This window comes from Colossoma macropomum, unplaced genomic scaffold (genome assembly GCF_904425465.1).
Source record: "Colossoma macropomum unplaced genomic scaffold, Colossoma_macropomum, whole genome shotgun sequence".
NCBI lineage: Eukaryota > Metazoa > Chordata > Actinopteri > Characiformes > Serrasalmidae > Colossoma > Colossoma macropomum.
In genome coordinates, this window is record NW_023494810.1 from 16,124,834 (window position 1) to 16,145,233 (window position 20,400).

Genomic DNA, 20,400 nt, shown 5'->3' on the forward strand with positions numbered 1-20,400 from the left:
TTTTCCTCAATGCAAATACAGAAAGCAGATGTTTACATTCAACAGAATGACTGCAGTGAAGTTCTAACTGTTGTAACTGACATGTACATCAGTGAGTTTTTATTATAACATCTTTATTATAACATTGTTTTTTACACTTAAAGATGTGGTACTGTAAAGCGTAAAGCATTTACTGCTTCAAGGTTTACTTTGCTTTTCAGTTAACAGTTATTTACATTTGAGTGGAACTTAAATATCAACAATTGGAATTTTCTCTGTGATGGAGTAAAAACAGAATCACTGAAGTGAAGCTGCAGTGAACAGTTTATCCTCCACAGCGCTGCCCCCTGGTGTTCAGGCACAGGGCTGCAGGTGCAGTGTTAGCGCCCCCTGGCTGTGGAGCTGCAGTAGACGCAGGAATTCCTCGGGCATGGCGTGCACTGCACGGTTTGGCTGTATTTTATCGTAGTAATGATAATTCACCGGCCGCTGGTGCAGGTCAGTGCTAAACGGCCAGAATCCGTACACGTGCACGTTCTCGCACAGCTCCAGCGCCGAGCTGATTAGCATAAATCCTGTTGATAGGCGCTGTGCCCTCAGGCCACGCCCCCTCCAGAATTGGTCCAGTGTGCGCAGGTAGGTGGGGCTTAAGAACAGCAGGTGGCGCTCAGGCCACATTGCCTGCAGCAGGTTAATGGACTGTTTAGTGCAGAATGTGTAGGCGAAGGCAGCGATCATGAAGGACGTGTTGGTGTAATCGCCCAGCCTTCGTCTTAAACGGCTGTCGTTACGCATGAAGTCAGAAAACCTACGAGGCAAAGAACAGTGATTATGTTCACTTCCAGTGCTACACTGTTAAAGAGGAATAGCTTTGTTTACGTTAAATAACAGTTATAATGTGTGTAGATGAGGCAGTGACTAACTCTCTGTTAATCTGGCTCAGGTTGATGTTCATCAGATCACATTTCACACCCACATCACTGTTATTGACTGGAGCCATGTTAAATCTGCTCAGACACATTAGAACGAAAATAATCATGACAGTGAAAAGAGTCATTAGAATTCGAACAATCATTAAACAGGTGCTGTTGGAAATATGATCAGTAGAGTCTGACCTGATGACAAGTTTTACCTGATGAGTTTTAGCAATGACCAGTGGTACATAATGATAGGTTTTAGCGGATAATGAGTTTTGCCAATACAATTTTCACACGATAACATGCTTTACTAATAAAGAATATCACCTTAAGAGTTTTAGCTGATGAGTTTTACCTGAAGATGAGCTGTACACAAAAACTAATTTTACATAACGAGTTTTGCTTGCTGAATAAGTGAATATGTCTGTACTATCTAACAAGAGAATTCATACAGTTATTGTTTACAGCTAACGTAGAAGTGGCATGATGTCATATTCCCGTTTATTGCGAGACTCAGCATCTGAACTCTTTCATTGTCATATCTTGGGATTTTAATCATGTTTCACTCTCCACCACTTTACAAAAGTTCCACCTGTTTGTTAGATATGCAACCAGGGAGAACAGAGTACTGGATTTTCTGTATGCAAATGTTAAGGATGCTTACTGTTCATCTGCCCTTCCTTCACTGGGAATATCAGACCACAACCTGGTTCTACTAACTTCCACATACCGGCCTGTGGTCTTAAGACAACCAGTGACAAAGAGGTCAATCAGGAGGTGGTCACCAGAGGCTGAGGAAGCTCTGCAGGTTTGCTTTGAGACCACAGACTGGGGAGTCTTGTCTGAATCTGCTAGTGGAGACATCAACAGGATGACAGACTGCATCACTGATTATATCAATTTCTGTACAGACACTATTGTTCCAGCCAGGCAGGTGCATTGTTTTCCCAACAACAAACCTTGGCTCACCAATGGGACAGTTTGGACACAGCCAGTGAGCTGAATGCATTCTTTTACAGGTTTAGCATGACATCATCCCCCTCCATAAGCACCCACCCACTCCCTCACCACCTACACCTTTTCCACACCACTATTCACACTCCACAGAGGTGACAACCAGCCAGGTGAAATGACAGCTGGAAAAGCTGAAATTGGGTAAAGCTGCTGGACTGGATGGGATCAGCCAGAGAGTCCTGAAGGTTTGTACATCTCAGCTATGTGGGATTCTTCAGCATCTCTTCAACCAGAGCCTTAAGGGCGTGTGCCAGTACGGTGGAAAACATCCTGCCTGGTTCCTGTTCCAAAGAAGTAATTTATCTCCTCTTTCAATGACTACAGACCAGTGGGCCTTACATCCCATGTCATGAAAGTCCTGGAGAGACTAGTGTTGTCACAGCTCTTTCCTGGACCCCCTGCAGTTTGCTTACCAATAGCAGGTTGTCATAGACGATGCTGTTATTTATCTAGTGCAGAAGGCACATTGCCATTTGGACCAGAACAACACCATAGTGAGAATCACTTTCTTTGACTTCTCAAGTGCATTTAATACCATCCAGCCTCTCATGCTGAGGGAGAAGGTGGATAAAATGCAGATGATTGCATGGGTCTTGGACTACCTGTCTGGTAGACCCCAGTATGTGCGGTTGGGAACCTGCCTGTCAGACCATCTGGTCAGCAGCATTGGAGTCCCTCAGGAAACTGTGCTCTCCTCCTTCTGCTTCACCCTGTATACAACAGACAAATATAGGTTGGACCACTGCCACCATCAGAAATTTTCTGATGACTCTGTGGTGGTATACGAGGAACCACCTGATCCTCAATGTGATCAAGACCAAGGAGATGGTGATGGACTTCAGGAGGAAGAGGACCATGATCGGTCCCATTACCATCATGGGTCAGAACTTTGAGCTGGTAGACACCTACAAATTTGTAGGTGTCCTGCTTGATAACAAACTGGACTAGAGGGCCAACACAGAGGCTGTGTACAGGAAGGGGATGAGCAGACTCTACTTTCTGAGGAGGCTCAGGTCCTTTAATATGTGCACCAAGATGTTGGAGATCTTCTAACAGTCTGTTGTTGTGGGCGCTGTCCTCTTTGCAGCAGTCCGCTGGGGAGGCAGCATCAGAGGGGGAGGCACAAAGAGGCTCAACAAACTGATCAAGAAGGCTGGCTCTGTCTTGGGATGATCACTGGATGGTTTTGAGGTGGTGGTTGAAAGGAGGTCACTTAATAAACTCACCGCTATCCTGAACAACACATCACACCCCTCCATGACCTACTGGTCAGACAGCGGAGCACCTTCAGCATCAGATTCATTCGGCCCCGCTGTAGTGAGGAAGGGTACAAGAGGTTGTTCGTACCAACAGCAATCGCACTGTACAACACCTCCTCACTGTGCCAGGACATTACTGTATACTGAGCCACTGACAGGACAGGCTCACTGACCACCAACTGGACATTATACATCTCTACTCTTTACTATGTACTGCCACTTGTTTATACATCCATAAATATTACATATTGCACTACCACTTAATACAGTTAATACACCTATGCTTATTGCACAACTATGAACATATTGTTTACAGTGTGTATGGTCACTTGGTTCATCCACTGAATGTGACATGCACCACTGCATTGTCACCTGCATAATATTTCTGCAATTTTATTTATTCTCATACTGTACATTATATTTTATGATTGTTTTAGTATATATTATATATTTTTACTTCTTCTATTTATGCACCTGTTTAATAACATTTAGTTCTTTATTGTACAACTATATATATATATATATATATATATATATATATATATATATATAATATAGTGGGGTGCGAAAGTTTGGGCAGCCTTGTTAATTTTCCTGATTTACCTTTATAAATCATTGATTGTTTGGATAAAAAAACTCAGTGAAATATATCATATAGGGGACAAACACAGTGATACTTGAGAAGTGAAATGAAGTTTATATGATTTACAGAAAGTGTGCAATAATTGGTTAAACAAAAGTAGGCAGGTGCATAAATTTGGGCACTGTTGTCATTTTATTGATTTCAAAACCTTTAGAACTAATTATTGGAACTCAAATTTGGTTTGGTAAGTTCAGTGACCCTTGACCTCCATACACAGGTGACTCCAATTATGAGAAAGGGTATTTAAGGGGGGCAATTGTAAGTTTTTCTCCTCTTTGCATCTTCTCTGAAGAGTCGCAGCATGGGAGTCTCAAAACAACTTTCAAATGACCTGAAAACAAAGATTGTTCACCGTCATGGTTTAGGGGAAGGACACAGAAAGCTATCTCAGAGATTTCAGCTTTCAGTCTCCACTGTGAGAAACATTGTGAGAAAATGGAAGACCACAGGCACAGTTCAAGTCAAGGCTCGAAGTGGTAGACCAAGAAAAATCTTGAATAAACAGAAGCGAAGGATGTTGAGAACAGTCAGAGTCAACCCACAGACCAGCACCAAAGACCTACAACATGATCTTGCTGCTGATGGAGTCACTGTGCATCGTTCAACTATTCGGCGCACTTTACACAAGGAGATGCTGTATGGGAGAGTGATGCAGAGCAAGCCTTTTCTCCGCCCACATCACAAACAGAGCCACTTGAGGTATGTTAGAGCACATTTGGACAAGCCAGCTTCATTTTGGAATAAGGTGCTGTGGACTGATGAAACTAAAATAGAGTTATTTGGGCATAATAAGGGTCGTTATGCATGGAGGAAAAACAACACAGCACTCCAAGAAAAACACCTGCTATCTACAGTAAAATTTGGTGGTGGTTCCATCATGCTGTGGGGCTGTGTGGCCAGTACAGGGACTGGGAATCTTGTTAAAGTTGAGGGACGCATGGATTCCAATCAATATCAGCAGATTCTGGAGATCAATGTCCAGGAATCAGTGACAAAGCCGAAGCTGCGCCGGGGCTGGATCTTCCAACAAGACAACAACCCTAAACACTGCTCAAAATCTACTAAGGTATTCATGCAGAGGAACAAGTACAACGTTCTGGAATGGCCATCTCAGTCCCCAGACCTGAATATTATTGAAAATCTGTGGTGTCACTTAAAGAGAGCTGTCCATGCTCGGAAACCATCAAACCTGAATGAACTAGAGATGTTTTGTAAAGAAGAATGGTCTAAAATACCTTCAGCCACAATCCAGACTCTCATTAGAAGCTATAGGAAGCATTTAGAGGCTGTTATTTCTGCGAAAGGAGGATCTACTAAATATTGAGTTAAGGTTTTTTTTTTGGTGCCCAAATTTATGCACCTGCCTAATTTTGTTTAGACAATTATTGCACACTTTCTGTAATTCATATAAACTTCATTTCACTTCTCAAGTATCACTGTGTTTGTCCCCTATATGATATATTTAACGGAATTTTTTTATCCAAACAATCAATGATTTATAAAGGTAAATCAGGAAAATTAACAAGGCTGCCCAAACTTTCGCACCCCACTATATAAATATATATATATATATATATATATATATATATATATATATATATATATATATATATATATATGAATATATTAATATAAATGAAAACAAAATGCAATTATGTGCAAATTATTTAAACTCTATGTTTATTTAAAAATAGTACAAACACAACATATAAAATGTTTAAATTGAAAATTGTATTGTTTTTCGGAAAATTATGTGCACATTTGAGTTTGATGGCAGCAACACTGTAGCACGTCATGTGCTACCCTGGGCTCAAGGAGGACACTGGAGGCAGGAAAAATGTTTGCAGCAGCCATTTTCTTTACTTTCACACATCAAATAAACACATAACACACAACCAACTCAAAGCTACTCTAAGCCGGCGCGCATACATTCCAAAAAAATTTGGGACGGGGGCAACGAAAGGCTGGTAAAGTTGTGTAATGCTAGAAAAACACCTGAAAGTTAATTGGCAACAGGTCAGTAACTGGCTATAAAAAGTCTTTCAGAAGTAAAGATGAGGAGGGGTTCACCACTCTGTGAAAGACTGCATGAGCAAATAGCGCAACAATTCAAGAACAATGTTTCTCAGTGTAAAATAGCAAAGAGCTTTTGCTTTTCATCATCTACAGTACATAATATCATTAAAAGGAACAATATTTGCTGGCTGTAATCTTTGGGACCTCAGGCAGCACTGCATTAAAAACAGACATGATTCTGTAGAGGAAATCACTGCATGGACTCAGAAACACTTCTGAAAAACACTGTCTGTGAAAACAGTTCATCACTGCATCCACAAATGCAAGTTAAAACTCTAAAACACAAAGAAGGAACCAAATATAAACAGGGTCCAGAAACGCTGCCACCTTCTCTGGGCCTGAGCTCATTTAAAATGGACTAAGCTGAAGTGGAAAAGTGTCCTGTGGTCTGACGAATCAACATTTTAAATTTTTTGGAAATCATGGACACTGTGTCCTCCGGACTAAAGACCACTCAGCTTGTTATCAGTGCCCAGTTCAAAAGCCAGTATTCATGATGGTATAGGGGGGCATTAGTGCACATGGCATGGATGACATGCACATCTGTGAAGGCGCCATTAATGCTGAATGATATATACATGTTTTGGCAACATATGCTGCCATCCAGACAACGTCTTTTTCAGGGAAGGCCTTGATTATTTCAGCAAGACAAAGACAAACCACATTCTACATGTATTACAACAGCATGGCTCCGTATTAAAAGAGTCCAGGTGCTAAAGTGACCTGCCTGAGGTCCAGACCTTTCACCACATTTCACTTTCAGAACTACAGCAGTGTCTCCTCAGTTCCCAAACACTTACAGAGTGTTGTTAAAAGAGGAGGTGATGAAACACAGTGGTAAACAGGCCCCCGTCCCAACTTTTTTGGAACATGTTGTTGGCATCAAATTCAAAATGGGCACAAATTATGAAATATAGGGTTTAAATAATTCGCACATCATTACATTCTGTTTTTATTACATTTTGCATAGCATCCCAACTTTTTTGGAAATGGGGTTGTACTTTGTGCTGCTGTAATAGACGACTTTCCCTCTGAGATTAATAAAGAGATCTATCTATCTATCTAATTGTAAGTAATGATAAGATTCCCATCTGAGAAGTTTTGCTTGTTGATGAGTTTCACTTGATTGTGAGTTTTACCTGATGACGAAATCTGCACTGTCGATTTCTCTTCCACAGCTACTGTTGAGTATAATCCCACCACTGCCCACCACAGCACAGCGGCCCAGAGAGCGCCCCCTCCAGGGCATGTCCTACACACACACACACACACAGTTGGCTGACGAAAACGTTTTACAGTGAGTGAAGTAGGAGTGATTTCATTAGAGAGTCAAACATTTATAAAAAAAAATAAAAAATCTGTGGTTAAGCGCCGCCCCTGGCCCTGCCCACTCTGGTCATCAGCAGTGAAGCTGGACTGAAGTCCTGACTGAGCCGTACCTGAGGCAGCTTGATGTACACATCAGGTCTGAGTTTGTATTTGGCGTTTGGTCTGGTTTCATACGGAACGCTCTGATTAACCTCAGAGTTCTTCTGGGTCAGGAACAGAGAACCGGACGCATTACAGTAGGAACTCAACCGCACTCTACCAGAGAGAGAGAAAGAAAAATAGAGAAAGAGATACTGTGAGAGAGAATATAGAGAGAGGTAGATACAGAGAGAGAGAGAAAGAGATACAGAGAGAGAGAGAGAGAGAGAGAGATATGAGAGCATTAACAGACTGTATCCCTGATTTGTTATTAAAGGTTTGCTTTGTATAGACACTGTTGAAGAGGAGGCAGAGCTCAGTAATGTTACAAAAATGCTGAAAAACTCATTATAGGAGGAGGTGCAGCCTTTCCTTTGCAAAGCCTTGGGCCACAATATTGCGACCTTTCCTGGTATTAATGCCGCTTTAATGTCGTAATTCTACAACTTTTTTCTCAAGACATTGCAACTTTTTTTCTCTAAATGTTAAGACTTTTTTCTCGAAATAATCCGACTTTTTTATTCTCAAAATATTAAGACTTTATTCTTGAACTCCACAAACAGACTTGTGGCAGAGGTGGCATCCTACAACAGTGCCATGTTTAAAGTCACTGAGCTCTTCAGTACGACCCTCTACTACCAGTGTTTGTCTATGGTGACTGCAAGACTATGTGCTTCATTTGATCCACCTGTTAGTAATGAACGTGGCTGAAACACCTGAACTCAATAATTAGGAGGAGTGTGAACTTTCCTTAGGCCATATAATGTATCTTATGCTTTACTGATCAACAGTGACTGAGGAAAAGTAAAGCAGTAAGATAAAGAATGAATTACAGTGTCACTAGGAGAATAATATCATAGATATACAGTTTAGTAATAAAGATATAGAGTGTAGTATCACAGGTATAAGGTGTAGTACTGACAAATATACAGCAGAACTGTCTTATTCTCAAACTGAGAGTTGATAGTAAGTAAAAGACAGTACAGCACTCAGTTCTTGAAATGGAAACGATTAAGTGCCAGTGCACTGATTTCTGGGTTACCCGCATAAGCAAATCAATAAGTAGTGAATACTGAAAATTTGCATCAAGTAATTAACAATATTGAAGATACAGAAACACAAAATTCTAATTTTCTGTAACACGTGCATCACTTGCTGATATTATTCACACTTTCACACTGAGACAACAATACTCAGAATACAATACTGCCCATTGGCTCATTGGACTAGGGGTATTATTCTCACTTAGGGTGAGAGGTCTGGGTGCGAAGTTTTTAAAAACAGTGTCCACTTACTGTCTATTCTATTAGACATACCCACCTTTTGGTCCATCTTGTAGATGTAAAGTCAGAGACAGTAGCTCATCTGTTGCTGCACAGTTTGCAATGGTCATCGTCTATTCCTTCATCAGTGGTTAGAGGACGCTGCCCTAAGGACACTATTGGCTGCATATTTTTGGTTGGTGGACTATTCTCAGTCCAGCAGCAACACTGAGGTATTTAAAAACTGGCCATTAAAGAACAGGGTAAAAGGGGGCTAACAAAGTATGCAGAGATGGACTACAGGCTGTAACTGTAGAACTACAAAGTGCATCTATATGATAAGCAGAGCTAATAAATTGATCAAAGAGTGTAGATACAAGAAGTGACTACCCTCGCCAGCAAAATAACCCAATGAATAAAAGCAAACAAATAAACTAACAAATAAAGAACAAATAAACATATCAGGTATATCTCATATATCAGGTATGGTGATTTAACAAATCTATGTGATGGCTAGGGTTTTTTAAGAGAAATTTGGGACTAACTTTGTTCTTTTAACTAGCTGAAAAGACATGAACTACTGTTTCGAAAACAAGAAATTCTTATTACTTTTAGTGCATTAATGCAGTAAAAGTAATAATGTAAAAGTAATACACCCCATAAGGACAGAATTACACAACAGTGTGTGAGTCTGTGTGATTGGACATTAATAAGCTATGTTGCACTCTTCATCCGTCATTACAGACAAGACAAAATCAATCCTGTCATGATTCTATTGATCTGATTTGTCTCCATACTGGGAAACACTCATCGCTTTAATCGATACATAACAAATCACTACTGTTGTGTCTGTTTCTTTTCAAACCTTTTATAGACATTTCTCTTTGAAACAAAACAACAGGATGCATTGTATTTTAGGACTAATGAAACTGAATATTAAAACTAATATGTCACGGGAATTTATTTATTACCACAAATGCTCAGCCTGTTAGTTGTTCTTTGTGACAGCAGTGTGTTCATCCATGTGTTTGTGTGTGTGTAAAGCAGTGAAAATCACCTTCACAGGTGTGTCCATCCTCTTTCAAGTAATAACCAAGGCGACAGTAGCACTGGTAGGAGCCATAAACGTTGGCACACTCTTGACTGCAGGGGTTATTATCACATTCGTTAAGATCTACGAGAAACAGAGACAAAGGAAACACAATTTACTGGAATAGCCAAGACTCCTATAAATTGGTTAAAGTTTAAACAGCTCTTGATGACAGATATGTACTAATTTTAATGCATATTTTTTATGTCTATTGTTATTTTAATTATTAGTGCAGCAAATTGCCAGGAATATATAACATAAGGTAAAGTAAGGTACCAACTTTAATGAGAAGTAATGGAAGATACCAGTTTAATGAGTAGTAATGGACTGCACCAGTATAGCAGAAGGTGATAGGGGTACTAGTTCAATAAGAAACAATGGAAGGTCAGCATTTGTTTTCACGCGCTGACCTTCCAATTTTAATGAGCATAACGTAACATAACCTAACATAAAGTAAATGGAAGGTACCATGGCCATGGATGTAGTTTTTTTTTTCGACACATCGTCCACATTAAGTGCTGCCTCGACGGATTTCGTTGTCTCATCTGTTTATTCTTCTTCCTTTTCTCACGTGGTAACTACTGGGGCCTGAAAGCCATGAAAATAGCCAATCACGGGTTCACTATGTCCCCCCTCTCCTACCTTCCTTGCTTCATATCCAGTAGGGAGTCAATTTGCGCTTCGTTAGGTGCCTTAATACAATTGGCTGATTTAGTGAGTAAAAGTAAAAAGTATTAAGAAACAGAAATACTCAAGTACCTATACCTAAAAAAATTACTTAAGTACAGTAACAAAGTTACTTAACACCTGTAGAAGGTTGCAGTTTAATGAGAGGTAATAAAAGGTTGCAGATTAATGAGAGATAATGGAAGGAACTAGTTTAGTGAGAGGTAATCGAAGGTACCAGGTTAATGAGAGATAACAGAATGTTGCAGTTTAATGAGAAGTAATGAAAGGTACTAGTTTAGTGAGAATTAATTGAAGTTACCGGTTTAATGAAAGGTAATGCAAGGTATTGATTTAGCAAAAGCTAATGGAGGTACTGATTAAATGAAACATAGCTTTAGTGGGAGGTCACAGAATGCAGCAGTTTACTGAGAGGTAATAAAAGGTACCAATTTATTGAGAGGTAATGAAGGTAGCATTTTAATAAGATGCTCTGGAAGGTACCAGTTTAATGTGAGGTAATTGAGGTAGCAGTGCAGTTTGAAGCTGTGGAAGGTACCAGTTTCATGAGAGGTAATGGAAGGTAGCAGTTTAGTGAGAGGTAAAGGAATGTACCAGTTTAGCGAAAGGAAATGGAAGGTAGCCTTTTGGAAAAAGCTAATTAAAAGGATTGGTTTAATGAAAGGGAATGATTTAAGGAGAGATAATGAAGGGTACCAGTTTATTGAGAGCTAATGGAACTACCAGTTTAATAAAATGCTATGAAAGGTACTAATTTAGTGAGAGGTAATGGAAGATACCAGTTTTGTATCAGGAAATTGAAAGTACCAGTTTAATGAGATGTAATGGCAGGTACAAGTAATACGATGCTATGGAACATACCAGTTTAGAGAGAAGTGATGAAAAATAATATTTTAAGAAGCAATGGAAGGTACAGGTTTAATAAGAGGTAATGGAAGGTTTTGGTGAAGTGAGAGGTAAAGGAATGTACAAGTTTTGTAAAAGGTAATAGAAGGTATGGGTTTAGCAAAAGCTAATGGTGGTACCGGTTTAATGAAAGGTAATGGAGTTCTCAGTTCAATAAGATGCTACGGAAGGTACCAATTTAACGAGAGTTAACTGAAAATCCTACTTCAGGTAATAAGAGAGGTAATGGAAAGTGGCAGTTTAATGAGATTTAATGGAAGGTACTAGTTAAGTGAGAGGTAAAGGAAGGTTCAGTTTAGTGAGAGGTAATGGAAGGTGCCAGTTTAATAGAAAGTAATGGAAGATACCTTCACAGTTCTTTCCGTCAAATGCAAGAGAGAAGCCAGTGGTGCAGGAGCACTGATAGGATCCTGGAGTGTTTTCACAGGACTGAGCACACAAACGGCCCGGATAACGCCAACACTCATTCACATCTACACAGAAAGAGAGAGAGAAAGAGAGAGAAGAGCTCTTAACAGTCCAGCTACACTCACACACCATATGAAGCAGTGTTTCTCAGCATTAGTCCTAAGGTAGGGCAATATGGCAGAAATATAATATCTCGATCCTTCAGGAATCTGATATGTGATTAGTAGCTTTAATAGTAGTATAATAATGTTCTCTTTGTAGTAAAACATGAAGTTGGTCTGTGGTCTTAAGGTACTGATGATATCCATGATATGCTCAGAAAAGCATGTTGTGGTATAAAGTGATGCAATTTATTACAATTTTGATGTGTACCATTACATGTAGGAGTGTTATAGCAGGAAAATACTAATATGCTGTTGCTGTTGTAAGCAAATCTTGCATCTCTGAATTCATAACTTTATAGATCCTCGATTCTTTTGAGCACATTTAAAGAATCAGTATGTCTTTAAAGATGGTAAACCTCGATCCATTATGATGAAATTCAAGGAGGCCTCAATTCAGTCTCTCTGACATACTTGACATACTTTTTATATCTGTCTTATTATATTTATAATGTTGATAATGGTAAAATAGTGGTAAATTTGATAAAACATGCTTTCTTTGCCTGAAAACGCCCTGCATGCACCTCTCCACCACAAATAGCTTTAAATCAGTGCCTCAGTCATCAGCCAGCGTACATGTATCCATTTAGTGTATCTGCAAGGTAGCTTTAAGAGACAGTAATTGCTTCAAATGTCTGGTTCCAACCACCACTGCAAACACTTCTGACTTGGTATATTTCTATAGAATGGAGCATTGTACATCAGATCACTCAGAATGACTTTCAATGATCTTAACAACTGCATTAGAAATGTTTGAAAATGTGGTGGAATTTCTTTTTAATGTTGGTTTTCATGTGGTTCTACAACCCACACAAATCTTGTGAGAGACGTACCAACGCAGGTCCTGCGGCTGGAGTCGTATTGGTATCCAGTTTGGCAGTCACAGCGGAAGCTGCCTGGTGTGTTGTGGCACACTTGTCCTTCCCCACAGCGGTGCGTTCCCATCGCACACTCATCCACATCTACTCACACAGCAGGACACTCAAACACAGCCAAACAGCTACAAAGGACACTCACAAGTTCAGCTGTAAACTGGGTAACACCTGTTTCTGATGGTTCACATTAACTTTAACTTGCGTTTAACCAAATATCTAATATCTGAATATCTAATTCACCTAACCTTATCCTCAATCCTAAATAACACTTATTTTAACCATAACTTTCACCCTTAGGATTATGATAGGAGTTATTATTGTAATTATAGAAGTTAATATTGTCTGTTATAATATTATCATCCAACATAGTAATGTTCAATAAAGTATTTGTTTTTGCATTTTTTTGCCAAAATTCTTGGGCAATTTTTCAACATAAATCTAAAAAAGCTTGGTGTATTGTTTTTATTGTTTATATTCCACTACTGTGTAAAGAGTTCCTGCAGTCATGTATGTATTCGGTAACACTTCTTTGGATAGCTCACTGTAAATGCTTCATAGATGCTTATCTTGCATCTAATTTGCATTCTACTAATTATCTATTAACTTTACCTTAATTTACTGTAACCCAAAATCTTGACCTAACCCAAAAATCTAAATCTAAACCTTACCCTGACAATGTTGAGGATCATTTGCTTTCAACAAATAGTTTGATGATAAATTGAAGATCTATCTGTATAGATAATCTACTGGGGGTTATCCAAATGAAGTGAGACCATGTATTCAGTGCATTTTTAAACATCATTCTGAATCATACCAAAACAATCCAATCAAACCTGGGAGAACTGTGAAATTAGATGGTGCCAGGGGTGCAAATTTGGTCTGACAAGTGGGGGTACCAATCTCAGAAGGTTATAGCCTACATACAAAATTAGCAGCACATAAATGTTGCCAATTTCATACATAAACTAGAATATGATGTCATTATGTCATGATGTCTAATGCTTTAGATGTCAATAATAAAACACAAAATCGAACAATATAGTGTAGACAGATAAAGATCACATAACGTTGATACAACTAAAAGGTAGTAAATTAGCTGTTAGGCTACCTGCTTCACTAAGAGAACTAACACTAACAGAGGGGAGACGTATCTCTCATCACCTGCTGAATTTGCACTAATGAATGACGCACTAAATCATTTCCAAAAGAATTGTGATTTAATAAAATCATTGTGAGATATTACTATTCTTAGTGTGTGTGTGTGTGTGTGTGTGTGTGTGTGCATGCTCACCTACGCAGCGTGCTCCATCAGGGCTGGAATGAAATCCCCGGCTGCATGTCATGATTTTGCGCTGGCAGGTGTACGATCCCACTGTGTTGATACAGTTAAAGCCCGAAGTACATGGTTCCGATAATGCACTGCACTCATCTACATCTGAAAGAGAGGAGCAGGGAGGAGAAGGGGTATTCAGAATTCATGCAACATCTCATTCAACCTAATGAGAAACTGTCACGCACAAGACGCAACTTTGCAGGTATGGAGAAATATTCCTTTTTTTATATTTCTTTGAAAAACTGAAAGCAAGCATCATGAAAATAATGGAAAATAAGTAATGAAGGAAAAATATACTATAAAATAAATGAGGGGTGCAGTTTCCACTACCAAGCTGGACTTTGTTGCTGTAGCTAATCAAAAATAGGCAGTTTGAGAACAGCAAGTAATAATGTCTCATCTCATCATCATTTGAATTAACAACACAGTCTAAATTGAGGTGTTTTGACAAACAATTTCTCACATCCTAATTAATAGCCAAAATTTCAGGCCTGATTAAAATTCAAGTACCTTTAGTACAGTGCCAACATGATTATAACCCTAACAGATGACAGTTTTAAATATACAGTAGTTCACAACACTATAGAAAGCAGCAGTGTTAATGTTTTTAAGAGATTTTAAAAGTGGAAAAAAGAAATGATTGTAAAAACAACGTAAGGGGATGTATGTCTAGCAGAGTGTATGTGGACTGAAACATTGACTAAAATGGAGGCATTATCTGTTCCATCAGACTGACAAATAAAAGACGCTAAAGAAACACTTTCAGTGTGAGCTGGCCTTTAGTCTCTGCTGCTCGCTGCAAGATAAGTTTACAACTGAAGAGCAAAAGAACTAATTATTTTTTTCCATTGAGGACGTATCAGAGTAGAATATCATTCACATGGAACAGACTGGAAATCAAAGAGAGAAAGAGACCCACAGATAAGACTGGCCTTGTTGGAGATTAGAGGCGTTGGCTAATCAATAATTTCAATCTTTCCCGACATGATATGCAAGTCTTTTCTAAGAAATGATGTTATCGAAACTAAAAGTGCATGATCCAGAGAGTGTATTCTTTCCTTTCAGTCAGTTGGCGGATGTGGGGCTGTTTTTAGCATTTTTTAAAACACAGTGTGAGTGTGATTCTCCTGGAGCCTCAAATATCACCGTGCACATTTGATTTATCACATTTATACTGTGTGTGAGAATGCATGTATAGTTATGAATAGCAGAACTATTCATATCCAGGCATATGCAGAAACAACTAGTGATAGAAAAGCGTAATTGCAGGTAAACTGTTCATGAGACACAAGTCTCATTTTTTGCAGCTATTTCTGCATAATTGACCGTAAAATTCAGCTTGGCATGCCTCGCAGCCAATCACAATCATCTTTAAACGTTCCACATCAAGAAAACAGAACTCCTCCAAACAATCCTGCAGTGACAACGATGGTGGCAGTAAAGTAGTCTGAATTATTAAACTAAGAAATGGTGGAAAGTTTTTACTGAGGAATGTATAATGCCTGACACACACTTGATCTCGGGAGTGGTGCTGTTTTTATTTCATTCATGAAGCTGAAAAAGTTTTGGATTAATCTTATACGGAAGACCAAGATCAACATCAAAACTTTTAAAAGACAGGGCGTAATGCTCTAAGATAAGTTAAACTTTATCTGGGTTACTGAACTGGCTAAAAATCATTTTAAAGATCCCCTGAACTTTTTAAATGGTAAACTCCTCTTGCATGGCTTATTATGGTTAAAGACTTATTGTGATGATACAGACAGTGGTTGACCTTGCTTTTCTTGAGATCTTGACACATACGAATTGTGCAGGAAGTGTGTTTTATAACACAGTGTTTTAGCTTATCTTAATATTTCAAAAATCCAATGCAGACAAGTACAATTGTATTAATATTAATAGAAAATGAATGTGAAATGTAAGCAACCCAATTCTAACTTTTACTAGCAGGTGTTCTAGCATGTACAAATTTAGGGTGACACTTTGAGTAGTCTTTTTAAATGAAATAAACACAACAGATTCTAAGTAGCATATCAACAACATATCAATGATGTAGAAGCAGTGAATACATTCAGTAGATTATCGAGACTTTCAATTAACTGCGTTGAAAAATTGTTTATAATCTGCTGAATTCAGTTGTTTTTCACTTTATTTGGTGTCCAAGTTCATATCTGTAGATATTCACCTGAACACTGAACATGTAACAGGTTTAATACAGACCATCTCAATATCTTCAACAAGCTTCTGACACAATTCTGTAACTGGAGCTTAATTGGATTAGGTTTGGTTAAAGTTAAGGTCAGGATTAGGTTTAGGGCCAGGGCAAGGGTTAGAATTAGCTTTTGGGTTGAGGTTAAGGTTAAGGTTAGGATTAGGGCCATGGGGAGGGTTAGGATTAGGTTTCGGATTGAGGTTAAGGTTAGGGTTAGGAATAGGGCCAGGGTGGGTTTAGGGTTAGGTGTCGGGTAAGGCTGGGTAAAGTTAGGTTTTGCATAACGGAAGTAACATATTAACTACCTCATGTAACATAACAATACATCTACTTAATGTAAGTAATGTATCAACAGTACATTTTCAAGATATTTACCTCAACATATTCAGATCCTTTACTACTGCTACGTCACTGATATGTTGTTGATGTGTTACTGAGTTTATTAATCTTTTACAAACGACCACTCAAAATAGCATTACCAAACGTTAATGCTTTTCCCAGTTCTTTTAAAATGGAGATAAAATTTTCACTAGCTTAAATTTAACTTTGATTAATGGTAAGTCAAGCGTAAAAAGTAAAAATTAAATGTTGTAATGATTAAATAAACATTGTTAAATAATTATGTATTATTAAATTAAATATATTCCAGTTGAAATATGAAAATGTCAGCATTGCATGTTAAAAATTCATTATTAGCCTTGCATTAAACAGTGGAATTTTCATGCAACTGGTTGACGCAATTTGACAGTTACACGAAGCAATTAAAAAAGTCACACACAACATATTCAGTTACTCCAAATAAAACAGCTTGTATTGTTTGATCAATCATGTCGTTCTTACAATATAAATTCATCTGCGATGTGTAATCAATCCACAAATGAATACATACACACTTAAAAAATGGTTCTTCAAGGGTTCTTTAGTACAAAAAATGGTTGGAAATAGAACCACGAACAATCATAGAACCCTTTGCATGATTAAAGGGTTCTTTAGATTGATGGAGAATGTGCTGTATATGGTTCTATATAGAACCTTTTATATAGTACCAAAAAAGTTCTTCTACTGTTATGATGTCAAACCTGTAACAATAGAACAACCCTTTTTGTGGTATATGTATACTTATATATAAACTTTAGAAATGCCACACTTAACACTTGTGTGGTGTTGATGTTTTTGTTACTCAGTGGGCTGGTGGACCCACAGCATTATTGTTTTTTAAATGAATACAGCCATAACAATTTAACATATCCCAAGTGGCCAGCGTAGGGTTCTCCTTTAGCAGCTGTAGCCAGTCAGCAGCTTGTCCATCTTGTCCACCCTCACACACACGCATACGTATACAAACACATACACATACAAAGACACACACACTAACAGCAGGCCATGTTGGAGGAGAACAGAGTGAAGGGACACAGCACCTCCACACTTTTATTCCCCGTGGGTTCACCCCAACACCACATGTGTATAAACGTGTAGGGAGTGTACAGTGTGAAGTCACTGAAAATGTGTTATTTTATGCGTTCTTCACAGAAAATGTGCATAGGCCAAGGAATCTGGGGTTGAAATAATAATAAATTGCACCATTTTTTTAATTTGGTAAACACTGAAAATGGGTCCCACAGACCCCAACACCATACAAGTGTTAAGTTTTTTCCCTGTAGATAATTTGTTAATTTATTTTAAGATATACAAAGCATGTAATTTGACTGAGAGTGTTCAAACCTTTGCACACAGTTGTATACATATAGCTAGCTTGTTTAACACGTGCTGAAACGGCCCAACAATATTCATTTGTCTTTATGGGTGAAGCATTGGCTTTTGTATGTTGTTGCCTTTTTGTTGTAATGCTGCAAGTCAGGGCAGCAAAATTATATTTAGCCTAGAACAGCAAAATAGCACACGCCGGCCCTGTGCTTAGGATCTATCATCATTCATTGCAAGCAGCTGTGCGTATGCACTTTCATTAAATACCAATTATGTAGTCTGTACTGGCGGTTCTTCCACAGAGATTCAGAACATGTTCTTCTCACACTTTGATTAATGAGACCCTGGATTTTTAACAGAGATCAAACAGATATCAAAGCAGCAGGTCTTTGAGTTCTAGATATTTCCAGTAGGGGGCAGTAACTCTCTCTTATTCTCTCTCTCTCTCTCTCTCTCTCTCTCTCTCTCTCTCTCTCTCCCTTGCTCTCTCCCAGCTGTGTCTTTCTTGACATGAACGACATATATTATATTTTGTTATTTCGATCATAATATGTTTTATCATTTTCATTTATTATCTTTATTATTTTTTCACACTCTGTCACTCATTCATTCATCCTCTCCCTCACTTTTTCTCTCAGCACTACTTTCTTCACATGAATGATATATATAATACATTGTTACCTCTATCGTCATACTTCATTGTCTTTCATTAATATTATTTTTTATACTCTATCTTTCATTCATTCTCTCTCACTCTCACATTCTCCTTCATTCATTTTCTTTCTGTCACTCTCTCTTTCACACTTCTCATTTATTCTCTCTCCGTCTTTCTTTCACTCACCCCTCTCTCTTGCACTGTAATTCTCTCATTCCCACTCTCCCTTATTCATTCTTTCTCTCATACATTCTCCCACTGATCCTCTCTCCCTGTCTTTCATTCTCTCTCTTTTGTCCATTTTCTCCTTCGCCTCTCACACATTCTTTCCCTTATTTATTCTTTCTCTCTCTCTCTCTCTCTCTCTCTCTTATATATTTTCCTTGTGTGATGCCTTTGTTCTCTCTCTTTCTCCATCACAATCTTTCACCTTTATGTGTTCTCTATCTTTCTCTCTCTCATCCACTTCTCTCTCTTTCTCACTCTCTCCCTTATTCATTCTTTTTCTCTATATATTCTGTTTAACACACTCCCTCTCTCTCTCCCTCTCTCTCCCTCTCTCTCTCTCTCTCTCTCTCTCTCTCTATCTGCTATGTACTCTTCTGCATTTATTCCCTTTCCTTTTCTCTGTCCCTTATTAATTTTCTCCCTTTTCTCTTATTCATTCTCTTTCTTTCTCACTGTTTCATCCATTCTCTTTTTCTGTTTTACTTCTCTCTTCTGTCCATCCCCTCTCTATTTCTCTCTTGCCTCTCTCTCTCTCTCTCTCCTTCACATCCACCCTATTTATTCTTATTTATTCTCTCTATTTTCTCTATTCTTTCTCTCATGCATTCTCTCTCTCTTTCTCACCGATGCAGTTGCCGTGGGGGTCCTGTGTGAATCCAGTGAGGCAGCGCTGTTGTTTCGGGCTGCAGTGGAAGGAGCCGAGTGTGTTCTGGCACTGGAGTCCTGGTGCACAGTTGTGGCTCCGCAGCACACACTCTTCAATGTCTGCAGGACAGAGCAGGCCAGGTGTTAGAACAGACCTCACAGGCAGGTGCATCATTAAGGTTAACTGATTGGTCTGGATAGTGAGGTTGATTGTTTGAGATATCACTGCATGACTGATGACTACTATTTGATCTAAGCTTGATCGTTGATTAATGAAAGTAAAGCACTTTTGTAGCTTGATTAGTTTCAAGACAGGAGGTTGTGTAATGCCATGTGGCCGGCTGGTACGTGACAGATGTCTGCTAACCTACCTGACCCAAGCCCAGCAAGGCCTGCCTGACAAAATATCAGGTTTTGGGCTGTATTTGAGTCTCATTTTATTTTTATTTTCATTTTTCACATGCTACATCCAGCTCGGGACAAGTTCAAGTTAGTTTTGTAATGTGTGATTTTTTTATGTAGAAACTTTGTTTTATCTGAAAGAATGTGCCTTAAATTTAGCACTTTCTCATTGCATTTTCTGTCTTACATGCTCTCTCTCTTTTCCTACTATTGTCTATACACACTACAGTTAAGTTTACAGCAAAGCTATATACAAATAAGGCTTGTATTGTATGTGCATGCAGGCGGGTTTAGGTCTTAAATTCAACAGCACCAGTCAGGCCTGGTCTGGTGGGGTCTCAAAGTCGCAGGTACAAGTCGGACTCAGGCTTTAATTACACACATGTGCAGACCACTAGTACTGGATAAAGTATCTGTGTAATTTCACTAAATTCCCAGAAATTGCCCTGGCTGAAAGGTAACAGCCTGGATGTCTAC

General features: G+C 38.7%; 2 protein-coding genes across 7 annotated transcripts in view; both read right to left on the bottom strand.

The window, feature by feature from the left end:
- Positions 1–20,400, bottom strand: part of fbln2 (fibulin 2) — a 390,205-nt gene that overhangs the window by 285,369 nt on the left and 84,436 nt on the right. For all 5 annotated transcript variants that reach the window (XM_036559120.1, XM_036559123.1, XM_036559122.1 and 2 more), the window contains 5 exons: positions 19,501–19,641; positions 14,036–14,179; positions 12,703–12,831; positions 11,648–11,773; positions 9,675–9,791 (listed from right to left, as the gene is read on the bottom strand). In XM_036559120.1, the coding sequence (XP_036415013.1) occupies positions 9,675–9,791; positions 11,648–11,773; positions 12,703–12,831; positions 14,036–14,179; positions 19,501–19,641 (657 nt within the window). The remainder of the gene's footprint in view (positions 1–9,674; positions 9,792–11,647; positions 11,774–12,702; positions 12,832–14,035; positions 14,180–19,500; positions 19,642–20,400) is intronic.
- On the bottom strand, positions 133–8,525 carry LOC118799347 (alpha-2,8-sialyltransferase 8E-like). Of its 2 annotated transcripts, XM_036559130.1 has the most exons (4): positions 7,328–8,525; positions 7,028–7,140; positions 903–986; positions 133–787 (listed from the first exon to the last, which is right to left on the bottom strand). In XM_036559130.1, exons 1-4 carry the CDS (start codon positions 7,598–7,600, stop codon positions 334–336), a joined length of 924 nt encoding a protein of 307 aa, XP_036415023.1. In that variant the 5' UTR covers positions 7,601–8,525; the 3' UTR covers positions 133–333. The 2 variants fall into 2 exon arrangements, with proteins under 2 accessions (XP_036415023.1, XP_036415024.1); XM_036559131.1 differs by lacking the exon at positions 903–986.